Here is a 20,926-nt window from a genome sequence, read left to right on the forward strand (position 1 = left end):
GGGCAGGCAGTGTCTCCGCTCGCCCTCCCAGTAGCAGGTGTCGGAGCTGCCAGGGCGCCGAGGGGTCATAGCTGCAACTTAGACCCTCACTGTCCCAAGTGGAAAAACACTGAAAAACCCTTTTGAATGGGAACTCCTCTAGAATGTACTACCATGACCCGGGCTCCAGGCTGGGAGACACAGGGCTTTGCGTTCCACTACTGGAGGACTCAGGGCCCCCTCGAAAGGCCTTCTCTCCTCGTGGGGCTGACGTGTGTGAAGCAGCTGGGGTCTGCTTTGAATCTGTTTCCTCCCTGGCTGCCAGAAAAGGGGAGCTTAGCAGGGGCCACCCACTTGGGAAGTGGTGAAGTGGGGAGAATGAGGGTCGGAGCACAGAGTAACTCTCCAGGTCATGCTCGAGGGGGCTGAGCCCAGATTGGAACCCGGGTCAGTCTGGCTCTCAGTCTGTTCTGCCTCTCAGGGCTGCTGATGTGGGATTCCCGCCTCCAGCAGCTCCACTGCCCTCTAATTCGCTGCCCGAAACCTCACATGGGCTGAGAAATCCACTAATCCAGCTGGTTAGAATTGTCTGTTGACCAGGAGTCCTGAGGCTCCGAGCGAGGGCTCTCTCCAGGGCTCACGGCTGCCTCCAAGTTCAGATTTGGAGCCAGAGGGGCAGCCTTCCCAGTAGGTGTGGGGGAGCCAAGAGGCCCTCAGATTCCTGCTCTGGGCTCCCTCCTTGTCTTGGTCCCTGACCCAAGGGGCTCAGGCCAGCCTGAGCAGAGAGAGAAGGCAGCCCCAGCTAGCCAGCTCGTGACCTGTCAGGTTGGCATGTGCATGGCGCTGTGTGCCATGGACTTGAGGCAAGCTCGGGGGCAACCCTCCCCTTTTTTGGGCCTCGGTTTCTCCATCTGGGTGATGGGCCTAGATGCTCTCAGGGGTCCTCATCTCCCCCCCTCCCCTTCCCGCCAGCCCTCCCCACCTCTCCGAGCTTGCTGTCCACACTCGCAGCATCTACTGCAGCCCGCGTGCCAGGTGAACAAGACCAGCTGTGTGTGCAGGTGTAATTGGGAAGCCCCCTTCCTTCCTTCCTTCCTTGCTTCCTTGCTTCCTTTCTCCCTCCCTCCCTCCCTCCCTTCTCCTCATTTACACGAAGCCCTGTGGTGCCCACAGCAGGAGCCCCTAACCCATCTTCAATGAGGGTGGATGGACCAGGGAAGACCTGTTATGGAAGATGACCTCTGACCTAGGTCCTAAAGAACGTGCTGGAGAGGATGGGGCCGGCCAGGTGGCATAGTGGTTAAGTTCACGTGCTCCACTTTGGCGGCCCAGGGTTCGTGGGTTCGGATCCTGGGCGTGGACCTATACACCACTCATCAAGCCATGCTGTGGCGGCGTCCCATATACAAAATAGAGGAGGATTGGCACAGATGTTAGCTCGGGCCGAATCTTCCTCACCATAGGAGAAAAAACAACAAAAACCAACGTGCTAGAGAGGAGAATGGCATTCCTGGTGGAGGGAGGACTGGGGGGCGGGGTGGGGATGGGGAGCGGGTAGCAGCCGGTTAGGGTGGCAGGCGAGGTTGGGTGGCACTGGGGCAGCTGCCCGAGGCCTGGGGGGCTGCGGCAGCTTTTAAGCAGGACAGGGATGAGCAGCTTTATCCTGAGCTAAGACCCTCTAGGTCGGGGCCAGCAGTGAGGGAGATGGGAGGACGCTGGCCTCAGACGGAGGGCCCCGGGGGCTGAGGAGAGGGGCGCATTTCAGGATCTGCAGGAATGATTGGCAGCCGAGCATGGGGGGAGGCAGGCCAGGCCTGCGGTTACGGGTTGACCAGCACAGCGCCTGGGGTTCAGCTGGTGCCCGGCAGCTGCATGTCGGATGGTCAGATGGCCGCTTGTGTGTCTGGGGCCCAGCGAGGCCCACTGCCCTGGTCAGGGTCCGCTGCTCAGTGTGGCAGAGGCCTCTGGGCCCCAAGTGAGCTGGGCCCGGCAGGTACAGGTGGCACATGGATGGGCTGGGGGATGGTGTCTGGGCTCCCCCGACTCAGGTCCCCCCAGGGTGACTTGGCCGCTGGCGGGGAGCGCTGGGAATTTCCAGATGCTGCTGCCACGCCCCCTTCAGAGGGATCCATCACCTTGCTGTCCCCATCTCCCTGGGGCCAGTCATATGTGCTCATCTGCCCACACCAGGCCCTGGGGTGGGCTGAGATGCTGGCTTGGCCGCACCCACGGACCGAGCCCCCGTCACTGCTCTGGCAGGGTCGTCACTGCCTTGGTGGTACTGCCCGGGGGTGGAGCATGGTGTCTGGCATGCCTAGGTTCCCAGGGTGACCTTCCTGAGCCTCATGCCCACGACATAGGCTGGGGTGCCAGGCAGCCAGCCCGGTGAGGGTGCTCAAGGAGTATGCATGAGGTGTGACAGGGCTGGGAGCCCAGGACTGGCAGGGCAGGCTGGTGTCCTGGGAGCACTGGACAGGGAGTCAGCAGCCTTGGGCTCTGGTTGCTCACCGTGTCCCCACTTGCTCAGGACACACAGGGGTTCTGGGCTCATCACAAAGGGCGTGGGGGACCCTAGGGACGCCGGGCCTGGAAATGCCACATCGGGGCTGCTATTGGTTGGTGTCTGGGGAGGGGTGTGGGCTGAGGGCTGACAGCTGCCCGAGAATTCCCACTGCCCTCTCTCTTGGACCCTACCCGGCCAGCCGTGTGACCAGGCAGGCTCTACTCTAGGCTGTGGGTCCCGCAGGTATGTAGGGGGGTGGACACCCTCTGCCCTGTGCTCCCTCATTTCCTTTCCAGCAGCTCCAGGAGCGAGGCAGGGACTGAGGTGTGATGACCCGTCTGCTAGGGAAGTCCTCTTCATTGTCTAGCTTCCACCCCAAGGAGTGGGCATTGGAGGGGAGGCTTCAGCTGCCCCCAGGGGGCCGGCCACCACATGCTTGTTTCCCAGCCCCTCCCAGAGAGCCAGGGTTTGCAGTCAAGTCTGAGTGTGAGCCTAGAGCCGACCCTGGCTGCCCATCGCTGCCTTCCTTCCAAGGTGGAGATTCCTGCAGTGGGGACGAGGAGGGGCGGAAGAGGGGGAGGTGGGAGAGTGGGAGAATGCTGAGGAAACAGACAGGGCCTGGGGCAGAGCCTGGCAGTGGGGGGAAGGCCGCAGGGCCTGGTCCTGCTTTTTGCTCTGATACCAAATCCTGCCAGGTGTCTGCATGGCCACGGTCAAGGTGCTGCCCCTCTCCTCCAGCTGAGGGCTGGCCTTGGAAGGCTGGGGTGGTGCTAGGACCCTGCACCACCTCAGTCAAGGCCTGGGGGCCCCAGAGCCAGGGGAGGTGTTCTGAAGGTGCTGGCCCCCATAAGTACTCGCCACCTCGTTCATGTCGTCACAGCCAGGCTGACGAGGGGTAGAGGGCTGTTCCTGGGGGAGTGAGCACCCTGTCCTGCAAGGCATCCAAGCTGAGGCTGTTGGCTGGAGGCCCTGGTGGCCCAGGAACTCTCGGAGGGAGCGGCCCTGGGCAGTGGGCTGCTTAAAAAGTGAGATGGATGGTAAGGGAGCTGTGCCCAGGGGATTCTGGCTTAGATGGGGTCCCCAGCTTTGGTGAGAGCAGAGGGCAGGGCCGTAGAACTGGGGAGAGCATGGATGGGGTGGGCCTCCAGTGGGGCTCACACTCCCCTCTGAGGTGCTGAGTGGCCCCGGCAGGCCCCATTCTCATCTCTTCCAGGATGAGGGGCGCTCCAGGATGCTGGCCCTGCCCTGTGGTCTGCACAAGGGTGACGGCTCCCTGTCCTCTGTCCTCAGGCTATTGGCCCCCAAATCTGCTGCTCAGACCATGTCCAAAGTGGCCAGGAAGGCCCAGGCGCTGGCCAAGCCACGAGGTGCCCAGACTCCCAGCCTGGCTGTGGGCCAGCGGGGCCTGCCAGCTTCCTCCCACCTGTTGTGCCCGCCTGTTCATCCATCCGTCTATCCTGAGGTTTCAGATTGGCATCCTGGTCACCCAGGCCTGCAAGGCGCCCCCGCGTCCGACAGATCTGGGGCTTCAAGGCTGAGGCCAAGGCCGGGGCTGGGGTCTCATTCCTGCTCGGGCCTCAGCTTGGTGTGCGGCCTCAGGTGCCAGGGCACCTCTGGGCATTAGTGTCTCCATCTGTCCCATGGCAAGTGAGGAGAAAGGTCAGGGGTCAGACTTAGGGAAAGTCCAGAGCACAGCAGAGGGTGCAGGAAGCATGACCATGGCCTGGCCAGACAGTCCGTGCTGAATCTCAGCCCCTAACAGCCTCCTCGGGAGCCTGGCATAGATGCGACCATGTTGGGAGGGAGGAGGGCAGAGCAGAAAAGAGATGGGCAGGCTTCTTGGAGGAGGAGGCACCAAGCTGGGACTGGAATCTTGCCTGGGGGCTGGAGGGGACAGGGTGCCCTGGAGGGGGAGTTGCTAGTTCAGTGTGGCTAAAACCCAGGAGTGTCATCATGGGCCCTAAATGTGCAGCAGAGCTCTGGAAGTTTCTGAGGTCAGAGGTCAACGTCCTGAGGATTTGGGGTCACAATGACTGGATGAGGTTCCGATTTCACCGATTTAGCAGATGTGGAGGCTGCATGAACCCTCTAGCCCTCTGTGCCCCCTCAGCCATGAGCTCCCTGTGCCAGTGAGGGGTGCGGAGGAGCCCTGGCTGGGCTAGCTTACCTCCAGCGGCCTCGGCCCTGCCCAAGTCCCCCTGCCCACCACTGGCTTTCTCCTAGGCCGCCTGGTTTCTCTCCAGGGTGGGGTCCCAGGATACCAGGCCAGGAATGCCAGCTATGTGGGGAGGCGGGCTGGCAATTACCCGCCGGGGGCGCAAGGGAGCAGGCGGACGCTCTGCTTTCTTCCCCGGGAACACTGCGGGCAGCGAGCTGAGCTGAGCAGTGGCCTGGAAAGATTGCAGCAGGCAGGACACATGGTGGAGGGAGCCGGCCTGCGGGAGACCTGGCCTACGAGCAGGGGCAGTTCGCCCCATTGGACAGATGGGTAAACTGAGGCTCCGAGAGGCCAGCGAGAGTCAGCAGCCGAGCAGAACTCGAACACAGGACCTCAAACCCAGGGAACCCTCTTTAGGATGCAGCTACAGGTACTAGATTGTCGCCTCAGCCCCTCACTATACAGGTGGGAAACTGAGGTCTGGGTCGGGTAGGAGGAGCAGAGGGATGGGTTCATTTCCCAGCTGGCCCCCTTGCTGCCTCCAGGCCTCTCTCCGTGCCTCCTCTTGGGACCCTGCCCACCACGCATGGAGCTCTCTCCTGGGTGTTCTCTAGAAGCTCAGTTTCCTCATCTATAAAGTGGGCTGGCAAGGCCCACCCTGAAGAGCCGCCGTGTGGATGGGGTGGGACAGGGTGGGGGACACTGCTCATGAAGGGTGGTCTTCTTGGCCTGTCCCTCCCCTGCAGGTGCAGGCCCTGTGCAGGCTGGCTGCGATCGGGCCTGCCCTCTGCGCACATCTCCCCCACCCACCATTGCCCCGTTGGGTCCAGGTTCTTCCCACCTAGGTCAGTAGAGGGAGAAGCCATTTGCCAAAAGAGGGCTGACTGTCTCCTATTTTCAGATGAGAAGACTGAGACTCAGAGCAGCCTTGGTGTGGCCTTCTCGAGGTCTGGGGCTGTCCTCAAGCCCCATGCTTCCCACAGAGCTGGGCCTAGAACCCCAGCAGGGGAAAGGAGATGAGCAGATTCAAGGAGGACCAGAGGAAGGACAGGTGGCCTAAGGTCCACCAGGTCTTTGCACCAGCTGTGTCCAGCTCTGACCCATCTGTTCCGTTCTATCCTATTCCATCCTATAGAGGAGAGCTGTGGGGACCCTGCTGGTGCCAAGCTCTGGCACTGTGACGGTAGATCGGGGTACCTATAGAGTGACCCCAGACCTGGAAGACATTCTTATCCCCATTTGACAGGCAGGAGCACTGAGGCCACCACTAGCCCTCGCCCCCCACTCTGCCCCATGGGACCCTGCTGGGCTCCAGAGCCAGAGAAGAGCTTCCTAGGGCCTGTTGGTGGCTGGAAAGTTCCGGGCCAACCCCTGCCCACCTGAGGGAGAAGCTGGCGGGGACACGGATTTGGGTGGGCGTGGGGGCCAGGTGCGGCCCTCCCAGGTATTTGCAGAGTTACTTCCTGGACAAGTGGACCCAGGCCCGCCTCCCTGGCTGATCGCAGATAATTAGAACATTCTTCAAATATTTTGCCCGAGGATGCCCGAGAAGGAAGAATTACAAAGCGCCCCGGGCCAGGAGCGTGGGCTGGAGGAGCTCTGGGCAGCTGGGCAGTGGGGCCGGGGCCAGGGATGGGGCCTGGAGGGAGGCCAGGGATCCAGCCCAAGTTGGCCAGCCTGTGCCCACCTCCCCGGGGGATTGGGGCTGGGGTGGGGGCTCACATCCAAGGTCAGCCCAGGGCTTGGTTGGGTGCTGGGCAGAGTTGGGGATCCCCACCCTGGGGAGCCCCCACCTGGTGCCCCAAATGGCATTAGCAAAAGCCTGAATGGCTCTGGCATAGAGTCCTGGCTCCCTGGGGGTGGGAGGGCCTCCTGGCGGAGGGTCTCTGCAGTGGGGAGGTCAACAGGACTGGGAGGAGGGCATGTTGGGAAGGAGGACCGGCCGGGTGAAGGTGCAGAGGTGGGACACAGTGCGTGACCGGGGCCAGCCTGGGGCCAACCTCATGACTGACACCCGTGGCCTGGGCCCACAAGGAGCAGCCCAGGCCAGGGATTGGAGGTCTGACTCAGACGGGCCCGGAGGCTGCCATCTTGCTGGTAGTGGTGGGGGGAGGGGAGGGGCAGGCTGGGGGTGGGCGGCCCCAGAAGGCAGAGGGGGCCCCATGGGCTGCCTGTGCTCATCACTGCTGACCTGCCAATGGTGGTACCTGCTACCTGGGGTGGGGAGGGAGGGGGAGGGCAGATGTCCTCTAGTGACCCCTCCCGGCTCCTCTGGCGGGGTGGGGGGTTGGGAAGGGTCCGGGATGTTGAGGCTCGGCTGGCTCAGTCATGAGGTCTGGGTTCCAGGAAGTACTTGGATCCTTCGCCTCCTCCATGGAGTGCTGCCCCCGTCCTAGCCTCGGGAACATTCCCAGGATTCTGTGGTTGGTTTGGGGCAGGGGCTGCTCCAGCCCAGAAACCTGGGGGTGGGGGTGGGCTGCATTAGAGCTGGTGCTCGGTCCAGAGAGAGGGCACAGAGGGGGAGCTCGGAGCCGGGTTGGTGGAGGTCCCTGCCGTGGGGAGGCCATTTGCCCTTCGCTGGGGCATCTCTCTCCCTCCCGGGCTGTGGTTTGTGGGGTCGGTTGTTGGGGAATTTGTAGGAGAAACAAGATGCTGAGGTGGAGGTGCCTGGCTCCTGCGGCCACATCCGTGGCCATAGTTTTAAGGCCCTGCGGACAGATCAGATGGCTCGAGGCTTCCTCTGGGTCTGAGAGGTTTGTTCTGTCACGTGGTCCTGGGCGGGCGATGACACCGTTTCTCTCTGGTTTTTTAATCAGAAAGACGTGCTTTTCCTGTCCCTGGCAATGCCAGTGGATCAATGCCTTTTCGAGGGCTGCTTTGGGGTAGCTTTACCCCCGTCGTCACCCTGCCCGCCTCCGGCAGCTTCAAGTGCTAGGCCTTCCTGAGGAAAGCTGATGTTTTCTCAGCCACATGTACAGTGGGAATAAAAGCTGATTTCATCAGCCTGTGATAGTCTGAGTGAAAACAGGGCGTGCCATGACTGCCCCGTCAGCCCGCCTGCCCAGCCTGTAGCCCCCAGCCCCGCTGAGGATGTCCCAGCTGCCTCGGCCTGCTCTTTGCACAAGCCAGGGTCACTATCCCTGGAAGGGGCCCCCTCAGCAGATGTGTCTGAGCTGTCTGCACACATTCTACTTGCTGACTCGTCCGTCCGTCGTTCCTTCACTCCTTCCCAAGGACTGCTGAGGATCGGCAGGGCCTGGCCCCCACCAGGGCGCAGAGCACAGTGAGGAATAAGACAGGGACCCTGCAATCCGGGAGCCCGGGGCCAGCCTGTTTGGGGAGGGTCGATGACCCAGCCCCTGGCCTGAGGGACTCCACCCAGCCTGGTGCAAGTTGGGGCCCTCCTTCAGGAACCCCCCAGGGAAGGCCCCTCCAATGCAGCTTGGCCCCAGATGCAGCCTCCTGCCCCCAGGGACCCATGGGGGAAGATGGCTCTCCAGGTTGACAGGTGACCACCCGCCAACTGTCTTTGAGGGTCAGGATGGAAGTGATGAGGCACTGACCAGTGCGGGCAGGAGGTGTGGGTCCCAGCCCCTGCTCCCCTCCCTGCCTCCCTGAGCTACTTGGCAGGTGGCTGGACCTTTCTGGACCTCCGGTTCCTATTCTGAGGGAATAATAATCGTAGTGATTATTATTATAACACTTGCCTCCCCACTGAGGGGACCTCTTAGCCCAGAATCCAGCACACAGTAGGTGCTCACTCTGCCTTGAGCTGCTGAGAACTCCAAACAGCATGAGGGATTTAGATTAGGCTCCTGGCTACTGGGACAGGCTTTGGAGGGTGGTTCCCTCTTGAATGAAGCACGGTGTGCTATCCAGAGACAGGGGGAGGACAGGATGACTCCAAATCTGGGCCTTAGCCAGGTGACACTCTGGCTCTCCCATCCTACCCCTCTCTGGGCCTCAGGGTCACCAACCGTAAGGTGACCCATGTGTTATTCCCCAAGAGTGTTAGAGGAAGGACGCTGCCCTGTGGAGCCCCCCAGGCTGGGCCTCAGCAGGAGTGGGGCTGGGCCAGACGAGGGTCTTAGCTAGAGTGGCCGTGGCTTGGAGCCCGGTTCCCTCCCGGCCTTGGGCAGCACCGGGAGAAGGCTGCCTGTCAGGACCTGGCCCCGCTGGTGGGCCCAGCTCCTCTGGGCAGAGGGATGGACCTGGCGTAGGCTGAGAGCAGGAGGGCACTGCCTGGTGCAGCCTCACCCAGGAAGGGCCCCCTCCGGCCCGCAGCCCCCAGGTCTCCTGTCCCCTCCTCACTGCCCCGGGAGCCGCTGAAGCAGCCTGTCTCCTTTATTCAGGGTTCACAAAGGCCGAGAGCCCGGAGGGGACAGACTGGCAACATCCGTGGATGGAGTCCAGGTGGGAAGGAGGGCAGGTGGGCAGGCAGGCAGACGGAGCCCCTGCCCCACACGGCTGCCAGGTGGGTAGCCTGGTACTTGGCTGATGCCTCAGCCAAGGTCCTGCCTTATTGGTCACTTCTACACCCATCTGTCCCCTGGCAGTGGTCACCTCGCCCCTCACCCCCACTGGAGCCCCCTTGTCCTAGAGGCAGCCCCATCCTCTTGGGACCACCCTGGCAGGTAGAAAGATCTTCCTGTTGTCTAGCGGCAGCCCCCTCCTTGCACGGTGCCTGGCTCGAACCCAGTGTCAAGAAACACAGCAGGGAAGTGCGTCCCTGCCGGCCCTCTGCTGGCCTCACCGCCCTCTGGTCTGAGGCCAGAGGGTCCTGTCCACAGACCCTGGGGACGAGGCTGGAGCCTCATGTCTGTAGGGCCCGAAGCCCCTTCTCCTCCAACCTCCCTTCGGGACTGGCCCAGGCCAGGGGTGAGGGAACTTTCCAGACTGTCAGCTTTGCCCATTCCTCCTGGCATCTTGCCTGTCTCCCGAGGCCCCTGAATAGCACAAGGGGACGAGCCCGGAGCAGAATTTTCCACAGAAAATGTCAGCGACTGAAACGCGAGGGCCCCGCCCGGCTTCTCTATGCTCACAGGCCATTTGGAGCCTCCCTGCCAGCCTCTCTCAGGCACCTGGTCGGGCAGCTGCGGGCCAGGAGGCCGCCCAGAGGGTTCTTCCCACTTTGTGGGGAGAGCCGGGCCCACTCTGTGGGGCGGCTGGCTGAGAGTGCCCATAGCACGCCCTCACCCCTAAACCACCAATTATCCGGGGTGCTGCCTCTGTCCACCCACTTCTCTTCCCCTCCAGAGCACCCATTATTTCGTTTTTATGTATTTTTACCTTTTTTCCCACACCGATGGTTTCCTAATGAGGGCCAGTGCGGATTGCCTATCAGCCCCCTCCCCTCTAGGCGAAGGAACAGTGTGGGCAAGGCTCGGGGGTGGCAGCCAGGCCTGCTCGGGCAGGGCAGTGGTCAGACTGGCTGTGCACGTGCGGGCTGTGTGGGAGGGGATGGACAGGGTCGCGAGACCTCGAACTCCGGCAACAGAAGCTGTCCATAAACCCGGATGAATTAGAGAGTGACCTGGAGGATTTTAAGCAAGGGAAGGACTTGAGCTGTGTTTTGAGAAGGAAGAGTGAGCATAGTTTCCTGCTCCAGGCCGGCTGCTAGTGTTGTAACGTCCCTGCTGTGTGTGGCTCTCCGAGACACGTGCTGCTTCCACCCGGGTTCGGGAAGCAGAGACTGGCCTCCGGGCCTGGCTGTGCAGTCTCAGGCAGGTCCCCTCGCCTCTCTGAGCTCTAGTCTGCACTCTTGGAATGTGGGGAGGGCTCACCCTGCAAGGAGAGGTTGGAGACACAGCAGAGGCATGTGTCGTCCAAGGTTGGTACTCAGATGGGAGTGTTTAATATCGTTAGGGGAAAAATCTCTGCATTCTAAGGGAGATGGTTTTTGAAATGACTTCTGAATTATCAATTGTGTCTGATTATTTATGCTCCTGGCACAAAATCCACTGTGGCTCTCCTCCCAGACGCCTTTGCTTCCCACTGGCATACTGGGCGGGGCTGGGGGCTCCTGTCCCCTCTACTCCATCAGCCCCACACCCCCCAGGGAAGCGTACAGGCCAGTACAAGCCGGGTACCCACTACACAAGTTCCCTCTCATCCTCTCCCACAGATCCCACCTATGAGGTGTGGAAGTGCTGTGTATAGCTAGAATTTTTTTGAATTGTGGTTAAATACACATAAAATCTGCCACTTTAACCATTTTAAAGTGTATAATTCAGTGGCATTTAGTACCTCCACGATGTTGTGTAACCATCACCTCTATCTAGTTCCATAACTTTTTCATCACACCAGATGGAAATTCCACACCCACTAAGTGGTCACTCCCATTCCCCCTCCCCCTGGCCCCTGGCAGCCGTGGGTCTACTTTCTGTCTGTGGATTTGCCTTTGCCGGACATTTCATATAAATGGAATCGTACAACATGTGATCTTTTGTGGCTGGCTTCTTCCACTTAGCATAATGCTTTTGAGGTTCATCCACGTAGCATGTATCCGTACTTCATTCCTTTTTATGGCCAGATAATATTCCATTGTGTGGGTGCATCACATTCTGTTAGTGCATTCATCCGTTGATGGACACTGGGTTGTTTCCTCCTTTTGGCTATTCTGAATAGTGCTGCTATGAGCGTTTGTGTACAAGTTTTTTTTGAACACCTGTCTTCTGTTCCTTCGGCTATACACGAAGGACTGGAGTTGGTGGGTCCTACGGTAATCCTATGTTTAACTTTTGGGGGAACTTCCCAACTGTTGTCCACAGCGGCTGCACCATTTCACATTCCCACCAGCAATGCATGAGGGTTTGCATTTCCCCACATCCTGGCCAACATGTGTGCTATTTTCTGTCGTTTTGATCACAGCCATCCTAGCCGGTGTGAGGTGGCACTCACTGTGGTTCTGATGTGCACATCCCTCACGATGAGTGATGTTGAGCATCTTTTCACATGCTCTTTGCCATTTGTATCTCTTCTTCAGAGAAATGTCTAAGTCCTTTGCCCACTTTTAAATTAGGTGGTCTTTTTGTTATTGAGTTGTAAGAACTCTTTTAGACATAATCCTTGAGTATTCACTCACTCATTCACTCATTCATCTGTTCCACAAACACTCATGAACAGCTGCACGGGGCAGCGCCCGCAGCCCCAGAGTCAGCTCAGACCTGGCACTGCACTCGCGGTGCTCTTGGTCTGGTGGGGAGGCTGGGCGTGGAAACAGCGACCATGAGACCAGGGGTGAGGTCAGCACACAAGAGAAAGGGCCCACGGCGTGCGTCTTCAGTGCCCGGGGCCGAGGGGTTTGAGCCCCATGGGGCTTGCACTTGGGCCTGGAAGGGAAGTAGAGTTTGTCAGACAGAGAAGGGGAGGGAGAGGGATGTGCCAGGCAGAGGGACCAGCACAAGCAAAGGTGGCAGGGTTGTCAGAGGCCAGATCCCGAGGCACCTCATTCTAGCAAAGGAGCTCGGGGAGCTGTGGGTGGGTTATGAGCGGGCAAGTGACTCGGTCAGACCTGGGTGCTGGCGCTGGCTGGGGTGACCTGCCTGGAGGCCGGAGACCTGGGCTGCAACCATCTATTTCTGCCTCCAGGGTGCATCCCAGGCCCCACCGAGGTGCCCCCAGTCAGACCCCACTTGTCTGAGCTCCTGCCCCCGCAGGCATTCTGACCCCAGGCAGTGGGCACTTTGCAGCCCTGAGCCTGCTGAAGAATTTGGGAATTTGGAGTGTGCTGTTAGCGTCCAGGATCCAAAGCGGCTAGGACTTGTGGCCTGGAGACTGGTGCCCAGCGGGGTTCCCATCCATCTCATTTCCCCGGGTTGGCTTTCTGAGGCTCTACAATTACTTTGGGCTGAATTCTCCAGATTCCAGCCTGCTCGGGGCCCCAGCCACCCAGATGCTCTTCCTCCAGGCCAGCCTCAGGCGTTTCTGCCCATTGTGCCCGTGGGAGACCCAGGGGGATCTTGGCCAGATTAGCGGGCGGGGCAGGCGGGCTGTGGGGATTGAGTGTCGGTTGGGGCGTCCTGGTCGCAGCACGTGCTGTGGGCTCACGCCACACGGGGACTTTCCCAGCTGGCTGTGGGTGCTCGGCCGCCCTGGAAAAACACTGACTCGTTTCTCTCAAGAAAGGGGCTGGCAGGCGGTGGCAGAAGGAGGGCACTCACTGGGCTGGGAGGCCAGGGCCATGGCCATCCACTCTGGGGTGCCCCTGGTGGTCCCCCACTCCCACCTTCTGTCCCCTCGCTAAGCAGGCCCGTCTGTTGCTTGGAAGCCAAATGCCGTTTTGAAAGGCAGCTGTTGCCCAAAGGTCTGTGGAAACCAGCCCCCACCTCCTTCCAGCTTGCTGCCCCTTCTCCCCTGGTTGCTCCAAACCAAATGGGACAGCTTCTGTGGAAAACAGTTTGGCGGTTCCTCAAAAAACTAAACAAACTACCATACGACCCAGCAATTCCACTCCTTGGCAAATGCCCCAAAGAATTGAAAACAGACATTCAAACAAAAACTTGTGTACACATGTTGTGAGCAGCATTATTCACAATAGCCAAAAGGTGGAAACAACCCAAATGTCCATCTGTGATGAATGGATAAAGAGAATGTGGTTGCTGCATACAATGGAATATTATTTGGCCATAAAAAGGAACTAAGTACGTACTGATTCATGCTACGATGTGGATCAGCCCTGAAAACATGATACTAAGTGAAAGAAGCCAGACACGAAAGGTCACATGTTGTGTGACTCCCTCTGTGTGAGATGTCCAGAATAGGCAAATCTGTAGGGAAGCAGAGTAGCTATTGCCAGGGGCTGGGCGAGGAGGAAATGAGAGCCCCTGCTAAGGGGTATGGGTTTCTTCTCGGGGTGGTGACAATATCTTGGAACTTGGTAGCAGTGGCAGTTGTACAACCTGTGAATGTACTCGATGCTGTGAAATTGTACACTTTGAAATGGTTAACTTCATGTTATGTGAATTTCACCTCATTAAACAAACAAACCGTCACGCGATAACACCTCCGGTCAAGAGAGAGTGAGCCTCGCAAGCCTCCTGTCTCGATCTCAGCTCCTGGGGAGTGCTAAGAGATTAATTACAAGGCACCATCTGGGGGCCACTCTGAGGATACGATGTTGTAATAAAGCACCCTGCCCAGCCTAGCATACAGTAGGTGCTCAATTCATGTCAACTCCTTTTTCCTGCTCTGAGTGCTCCCAGTCATCCAGAAACGAGTGAATAATAATAACAGCAGCTGTCCCCATGTGTGCAGCCTTCTTCTGCCGTTCCTATGTGGTGGTGATGGGGTCAGGTGTTTTATACCCCATTTCATGGCTTTGAAAACTGAGGCTCAGAGAAGTGGAGTGCCTTCCCACGGTCACACATGGGCTGCAGCGGGAGCCAGGCCCAGGTGGGCTTGCCTCCCAGCCAGGCCGGCCCACTCAGCAGCCTGCCTGGCCCAGACACCCAGGGGTGGGGGGAGAGGGAGCAAGGGGTCTACGAGTGATGGGAAAGCCCCCACTGTCTGGAGTTGGGGCTTGTTGCCCGGGGGCCGCTGTGGACAGTCCCGAGTTGATGGTTGTCAAATGCCAGGTGGGTTATCACGTCCCCCAAGGGTCCACGTGTCTGATTCAGAGGCAGGGGAGCTGCGGTTCTCACAATCCTGTGGGACCATCGATTGGCCAGACTGGTGATACCATGGTTCCTGCGAGTCCCAGGCTGAGAAGGTGTGGGTCTGTGCCTTTTGAGGCCAGGATCACGCATGTGAGTGGATGGAAAACGGCCCCCCAAGGGCAGGGATCTGTGCTTTGTTCCCTGGTGGGCAGAGCTGGGCGTGTGGTGGGCGCCTGGAACACACTCGCCTGCCGAGACTGAGTGGGGAGGGCCCCGCCCAGCTGTCTCACTGTGTCCTCTGCCCTCTCCGCAGAGCGCTGTCATCCGTCGTGGCCCTGGGCGCCAATATCATCTGCAACAAGATTCCCGGCTTGGCCCCGCGGCAGCGCGCCATCTGCCAGAGCCGGCCGGATGCCATCATTGTGATTGGGGAGGGGGCGCAGATGGGCATCAACGAGTGCCAGTACCAGTTCCGCTTCGGACGCTGGAACTGCTCCGCCCTCGGCGAGAAGACCGTCTTCGGGCAAGAGCTCCGAGTAGGTAAGGGCACCTCTGGGCTCCAGGGGACCCCGCCATCGTGGCTTCGGGGGCCAGGGCCAGGGCCAGGGCCAGGCCACCCACCACTCACCAGAGGCCAGGCCAGGCCACCCACGCTCACTGTTCTGCACCGGCCCCACTGACCGACTTTTTGCCATAACAGCTTTCCCCGTATCTCCTTTTGAGTCTTGCTGGGGTGGGGGCCCGAGACCCCAGGGAGACCCAGACCCGGCCTGGCCCTCTGGGGCACCGTTGCGTCTGGGGCGGGGGAGGTATCCATAGGAGCTGGTGTATAAGTGGATGAGGGTCCTCGCTCTGGGCTGTGGGGCCGGGGACATGGTCCTGGCGTGGACGTGAGCTGGGCAGGCTGGTGGCATGGCAGTACAGTGCAGTGGGTAAAGGCACACTCTGCTGCTTAGCAGCTGTGTGGACCTAGGCACACTGCTTCGTCTCTCCATGCCTCCACTTCCACATCTGGAAAACGGGGTAACAGTAGTAGTGCCTGCAAGGGGCCTCATGCGAGTGGTGCCCGGCTCATGGTAAGTGCTGTATAAATAGATGGTGCTGTGATTCTGCGAGTGGAAGGGATTCCAGGCAGAGGGAACAGCGTGAGCGGAGTGCGTGGGATGCCGCGGCGTGACACCTGTGGAAGCATCGAGGAGCCTGACGGGCTGGAGGGCGGGGGGTGGAGTGTGCAGGAAGGGTCGGGATGGGGGATGGGGGTGAGCCTCCAATCCCATGGGCAGTGGCAGCCCCTGAAGCACATCAGCCGGTGGAAAGGTCTCTGCTGGCCACGCCCCACTGTGCTGCGCACAGTCCCTGAGCCACACACCCTGTCTTCCTGTCCTCACAGCCCAGGGGGAGGCTATATCGTGCCCATTTTACAGAGAAGGAGACTGAGGCCCAGAGAGGGGCTTAAAGGGAAAAGTATGACTTCTGGAGTCAGACCTGGATTTGAATCCAGCTGTGTGACCTTGAGCAGGGCACCTGGGGCTGCTTGGGCCTCAGTTTCCTCATTTGTCACTTGAGCTCCGAGTGAGCAGGCCCTCCTCCGGGTCCCCAGAGCCTCTCCCAGTGCCTGCACACAGTAGGTGCTCAGTAAACTGCTTTTGAACCAGTGAGGGTGGGAATAGTGACGTGAGCTGCCCCTCCAGGCCGTGGTGAGGGTCAGATGGGGGAGAGCGATAACTCAGAGGCACAGAGCCAGGCATGCTGGGGGGCCCTGCTACTCCAGACCCCAGCCTGCGGGCACAGGTGGGCCCCGAACGTGTGGGCACAACACATTCTTCCAACCCCAGAGGGCCCAGGAGCTGGGACCCAGGCCAGAGCTGAGCTCTGCAGGACTTGGAACGCCTGGCGTGGAGCTGGAGGTGGCGCAGGGGATAGCCCCCAGGGGCCTCTTTGTGGTGAGCAGCCTGTGGGTGGCACCTGGCACAACCAGGAGGATGGCACCCCCCTCCCTGGGGCCCCACCACCCAAGTGCAGCTCCTTCCCTCCAGGTGCCAACTGGGGAGGATGTGGCTGCCCGCCCATCAACACAGTTGGGAGGATGTCAACACCAGTGCCCACTTCGTGCCGAGTGGGCTCTCATCCCGCTGCACAGCTGAGGAAACTGAGGCCCAGGGGACTGTGGGGTTGCCCGGTTTGCCCTCGGTGGAGCTGGGTTCAGATCCAGGTTTCTGCCACCCTCTCTGGTCATCTCGCCGACTCACTGTGCAAAGAGAGACGGGCAGTGAAAACGGTCCCGTGGCTGGATGGGGGTGGGAGCTTGGACTTTTCTTTGGGACCACGAGACACAGGCGGTAAGGGAGACGTGGCTGCTCCGAGCCTCGCTTCAGGTCAGGCCCCAGGCAGGGGGTCCACCAACAGTACCCGAGTAAAGGCCCAACTGCTAGAACAGTCCAAAGCCCAGAGGAGTGGCATTGGCCCCCCACCCAGTGACCTGCCCGACAGTGGACGCTGGTGGTGGCCATCCAGATCACCATTACTGAGTGTCACCCACCCCAGAGCTGTGAGGACAGCGGCTAACAGCTCCCTGCTCTTCGTTCTTGGAGACTAGCCCTCGGCCCAATGTGAGCCTGGGAGGGTCTGCAGCTCTGCCCCCAGGGACGGGCAGCCACGGCCAAGGGCAGACTGATGCAGGGGGTGTAAATGTGTAAATGTCACCGTTGCCTCCAGGGGGTGCTGCTCTGCGGTGCTCTTCATGCCCTGAGCTCCCCTTGGGATCTGGCGTCTCCAGCTCTGCTTCTGGGGAGCCCCCCTAAGACACCCCCTCTCGCTTTCATCAGCATCTCGGAGGCAAGCTTTCTGGCAGGGTTGTCCACACCCGCTGTCCCCATGCCTCCCCTTCTCTCGCTCCCACCACCCCTGTCCAGGCCATTAGTAACCTTCGCATGGCCGACTGACCCCCTCTTCCCTGGCTGGGCCCTGGCTCGCCCGGGCTTCCTCTTGTGTCTCTGGCTGCCCCTTCTCAGCTCCCCTCAGACAGCTCTCCCTGGGCGCTGAGACCAGCACGGCTGCTCCTGTGGGCCGCTCGGCGCTGCTGACCGGTGGCCCCTCTGGCCTGATGTGCTCAGCATCTTGCTGTTTAGATGTCCCGTCCCCAGCCTCCCCCTGCCAGCCTGACCACCCAATTGTCTCAGCAGAAACCTGGTGTCATCTCCCCTGTCCACCCCTCCACTCTGCCCCATGGCCACTGCAGGGCCTGCCTCTCTGACCCTCCCCTTGCAGCTGTCAGTGCCTCCTCCTGCCTCCGACCCAGCCCCGGCCGTGCCACATCACTCTCTTCCTCCAAAACCTGCAGTAGTTCCCTATTGCCCAGGATAGTTAACTCCTTAGCTTCGAGTCTGAGTAGCCCATGCCCTACCTCACCCCTGCCTCCCTCCATCCCTTCTGGAAACCGGAGCTTCAGCCATAGCTGACTTCCTTCTCTTCCCTGCGCACCGGCCCCTTCCCTTCTCAGGGACTTTGCTCCTGCTGTGTCTCGCCCTGGGAGGCCCTCCCGTCTGCTCCGCTTACTCACATCTGATTTCCCCAACCCTCCCTGGCTCTTCCTTGTCTGCAGCCAGGCCTAGTCACATCCTGGCGCTCCAACCTCCCTGCACTTCTCAGCCTGGGCCAGCTCAGCGCCTGCCTCAGGCTCTTCCTGCACTCCGCCCCGGGCTGGTGGGCTTTCCAAGGTCCAGGCTGAGTCTCCCTCATGGCCAAAGCCCTCCCTGCTCCTCTCTGCCCTCTGATGAAGGCCGGGAGGGCTCTGGCTGCGGGCCGAGCTGGGCTGAGTCCTGTGGGAGGCAGGAGCCGTGCTGGGCGCTGTGATGGGGGCTGAGCCTGCCTTGCTCCTCCCGGGGCTCAGCTACTGGGAGTCACGAGCAGGAAGTGGGGCCGGCCTCACCGCCTGGCCCCGCTGTCGGAGGCACGCGGGTGCCCCAGGCACGGGATGGGAGCCACCGGGCCAGGAGCTGGCAGCCAGCCGGGGGCACTCGTGGGAGCAGCCACTCAAGCGGTGCCAATTAATGATTGGCCCTGAGAGGGGGAACGGCCTGGGTGGGTGGGATGGTTCCTTCGGGCCTTGCCTGTGACCTTGGCCAGGCCTAAATCTTGAGAGCTGAAGGGAAACCCCTTAAAGGGGCACATCAACCCTTGTGCAGGGTTCCCACCCCTCTACCGGCACCTGGTGCTGTTGCTTCTACGCCTCCAGGGACGGGGAGCTCACTGCTTCATGTAAGACAGATCTTTCTTATGATGACCCTGTGCCATTTCCTCCGCTCCCGTCAAGGAGCCGAGGCCCACACTAGGGTCTCCCCTCATGCCTGGTGGCCTCCACCCTCTGGCCACCCAAGCCCACCCTAGGCCTATTTCCTCATTTGTGGAGCGAGGCTTGTGGCCCGGGGCCCTCCTGACCTGTCTCATCTTTAACGGAAAATGAGCTGGGGGCGGGGGTGAATGTGTCCGGACTCAGCTGTCTCATGCCATGGTGGGGGGTGGCGGAGATAGGGGGACACGTGAGTCAGGGGTGAACCTTGTATTCCAGGGGCAGCTGTTAGAAACTCAGGGCCCCCGGGGACCCAAGCAAGGCAGGGCATTTCCGACAGGCGCCGTAATGGAGTCAGGACTGTTGGCGAGGGCTTCTTTGACAGGGTGACAGGTAAGCTGAGACTCAAGGCGGGATCAGAGCGACCTGGACCAGCCTGGAGGTGAGCGCAGGAAAGGGGGCTGCGGTGGAGGGAACAGCATGTATCAGGGCCCAGAGGCCAGAAAGTGGATGGTGTTTTCCAGGAACTGCAGGCTCATGGAGGGTGAACTGGAGGGTAGGGAGACCTGAGGCTGGGGGAGGGGGACAGGGCTGGAGCACTGTGAACCCAAGGTGTTAGTGCTGTGAATTCTGGAAGGTTCTGAGCAGGAGAGGCCCACTGGAGCCCTCCAGCCACTGCCCCACCCCCGCCTGAGCCCAGAGCGCCTTGGGACCTACTGGCACGGGGCATGGGAGCTGCGGCTGTGTGCGCTTGGGCTCCCACCCCCCACCCCGAGCTGCCATGGAACACTGAGTCCCCCCCATCATGTGCTGCCTCAGACATGACCAGGCATAGGGGCTGCCCCTAATACCGGCTCACGTGGCCGCCCGGGCATGACGGGGGCCGCTGTCTCCACTCGGGTTTGCTCTGTGGGTGAGGTTTGAATTGGGAGCGAGCCCTGAGCCCCCCAGCCACAGACAGCAGGGGCTCAGGAAAGGCCATCGGTTCCCGGACAATCCAAGGGAGCAGAGTGACTTACCTCCGGGTGTCTGAGAGGCCAGTCTGGAGACTTCCAGTCGGCCACTGGCAGCGGCCTTGGAGGAGAGAGGGCCACTCCTGGGTCCTGTGCACCCACTGCGGGACCCCTGCCCGAGGCTTCACAGACCAGGCCCAGGGAGGTCCGATATTAGTCCCCAGGAGCGGGGAGGGATGCACTGTCCACTCGGGGCCACAGGCCCCCCTCTGGCAGGGGAGCACTTGAAATATGGTGCGTGCAGACTGTGATGTGCCGAAAGTGTAAGACACACAGCAGATTTCAAAGAGTTTGAAAGGAAAAAGCAAGTAAAATATCTCTTTAATGATCTTTACATTGATTACATGTGGAAATGGTAATATTTGGATATATTGGCTAAATAAAATATGTTACTAAAATTAGGTTAACTTGGTTATTTTCCCTTTTCTTTCTGTGGCTACTAGAAAATTTATAATGCCCTACTTGTCTCGTGTGAGATTTCCATTGGTGGCACTGCTCTCAGGGGGATCGGGAGTGGCCCGGAGTCACCCTGGTGAGGGGCAGAGTGGACATTTGAGCCCAGATCTGACAGTCTCTTCTCAGGACACTGTCCTCCAGCTTGGCTGAGGGTGGAGGGTCACTGACCAGCTGTCTCCTGGGGCAGTGCAGGGGTGTGAGGGTGGCTCCCTTTGGCAACCCCTGTTGTTGTTCAGCCTGCACACATTGAGCACCTGCTGTATGTCAGGCCTGGGGCAGCGCCCTGGGAGGTGGAGTGAGGGCCACCCAGCCCTGCTCTTGGAGCCTCGCGCCCAGGATGCCCTGGGTGAGCCGACGGGGCTGGGCTGGGAGGCCGGGCTGGGCCCCAGCCTCGCACTGGACATGCCCTCATGGCCAGCAGGCCCCAAATCTGAGGGATGCACATCTTGGTCCTGTCTGCCCCGGTCACTCCCCACCCCATCCCAGGGGCCCAGCCTAAGGCAGCAGAACAGGCATTTCCGAGGCTCGGGGTCCATGCAGTCAGGACACTGGGGACAACTGGGGCCTCGAATGTCAGAGTCAGAAAGACTTTCTTGAGGCAAAGCCGCCCCACACCCACTCCTGGTTCAGGATGTGACAAGGCCTGACATCACTCCAGGCGGGCTCGAGTTCTGTCCCCCTCGACTGGAAGGCCAGCCTGCACCTGGGAGGGGGGATCCCAAGGTGACCATGGAAGTGGCCAGGCTCTGGACTTTCCAGTGGGTGGCATGGAAGGGCGGAGGTCAGTGGGCCTTGGACCAGCTGGGTGCTGTGGGCTGGCTGGTGGTTGATCCTTTCACATGGCCCCTCAGAGGCCGCCTGGAACTCGTCCAGAATGGGAATTTTCCACCCTCCTGGCAGGGCCCTGACAGACAGGACAGGTCTTGGGGTGGG

General features: G+C 60.4%; 1 protein-coding gene across 2 annotated transcripts in view; it reads left to right on the top strand.

Annotated features, from left to right (window-relative positions):
* Positions 1-20,926, top strand: part of WNT7B (Wnt family member 7B) — a 50,501-nt gene that overhangs the window by 10,791 nt on the left and 18,784 nt on the right. The window contains exons 1-2 of one of the 2 annotated variants that reach the window (XM_087448746.1): positions 4,768-5,070; positions 14,550-14,776. In XM_087448746.1, coding sequence (XP_087304872.1) covers positions 4,967-5,070; positions 14,550-14,776 — 331 coding nt within the window. In that variant the 5' untranslated portion in view covers positions 4,768-4,966. Of the gene's footprint in view, positions 1-4,767; positions 5,071-14,549; positions 14,777-20,926 lie in introns of those variants that run through there. The other variant, XM_004437985.3, reaches the window with a different exon arrangement.

Source organism: Ceratotherium simum, chromosome 25 (assembly GCF_057802395.1).
Source record: "Ceratotherium simum simum isolate JZ-2026a chromosome 25, ASM5780239v1, whole genome shotgun sequence".
NCBI classification, from domain to species: Eukaryota; Metazoa; Chordata; class Mammalia; order Perissodactyla; family Rhinocerotidae; genus Ceratotherium; species Ceratotherium simum.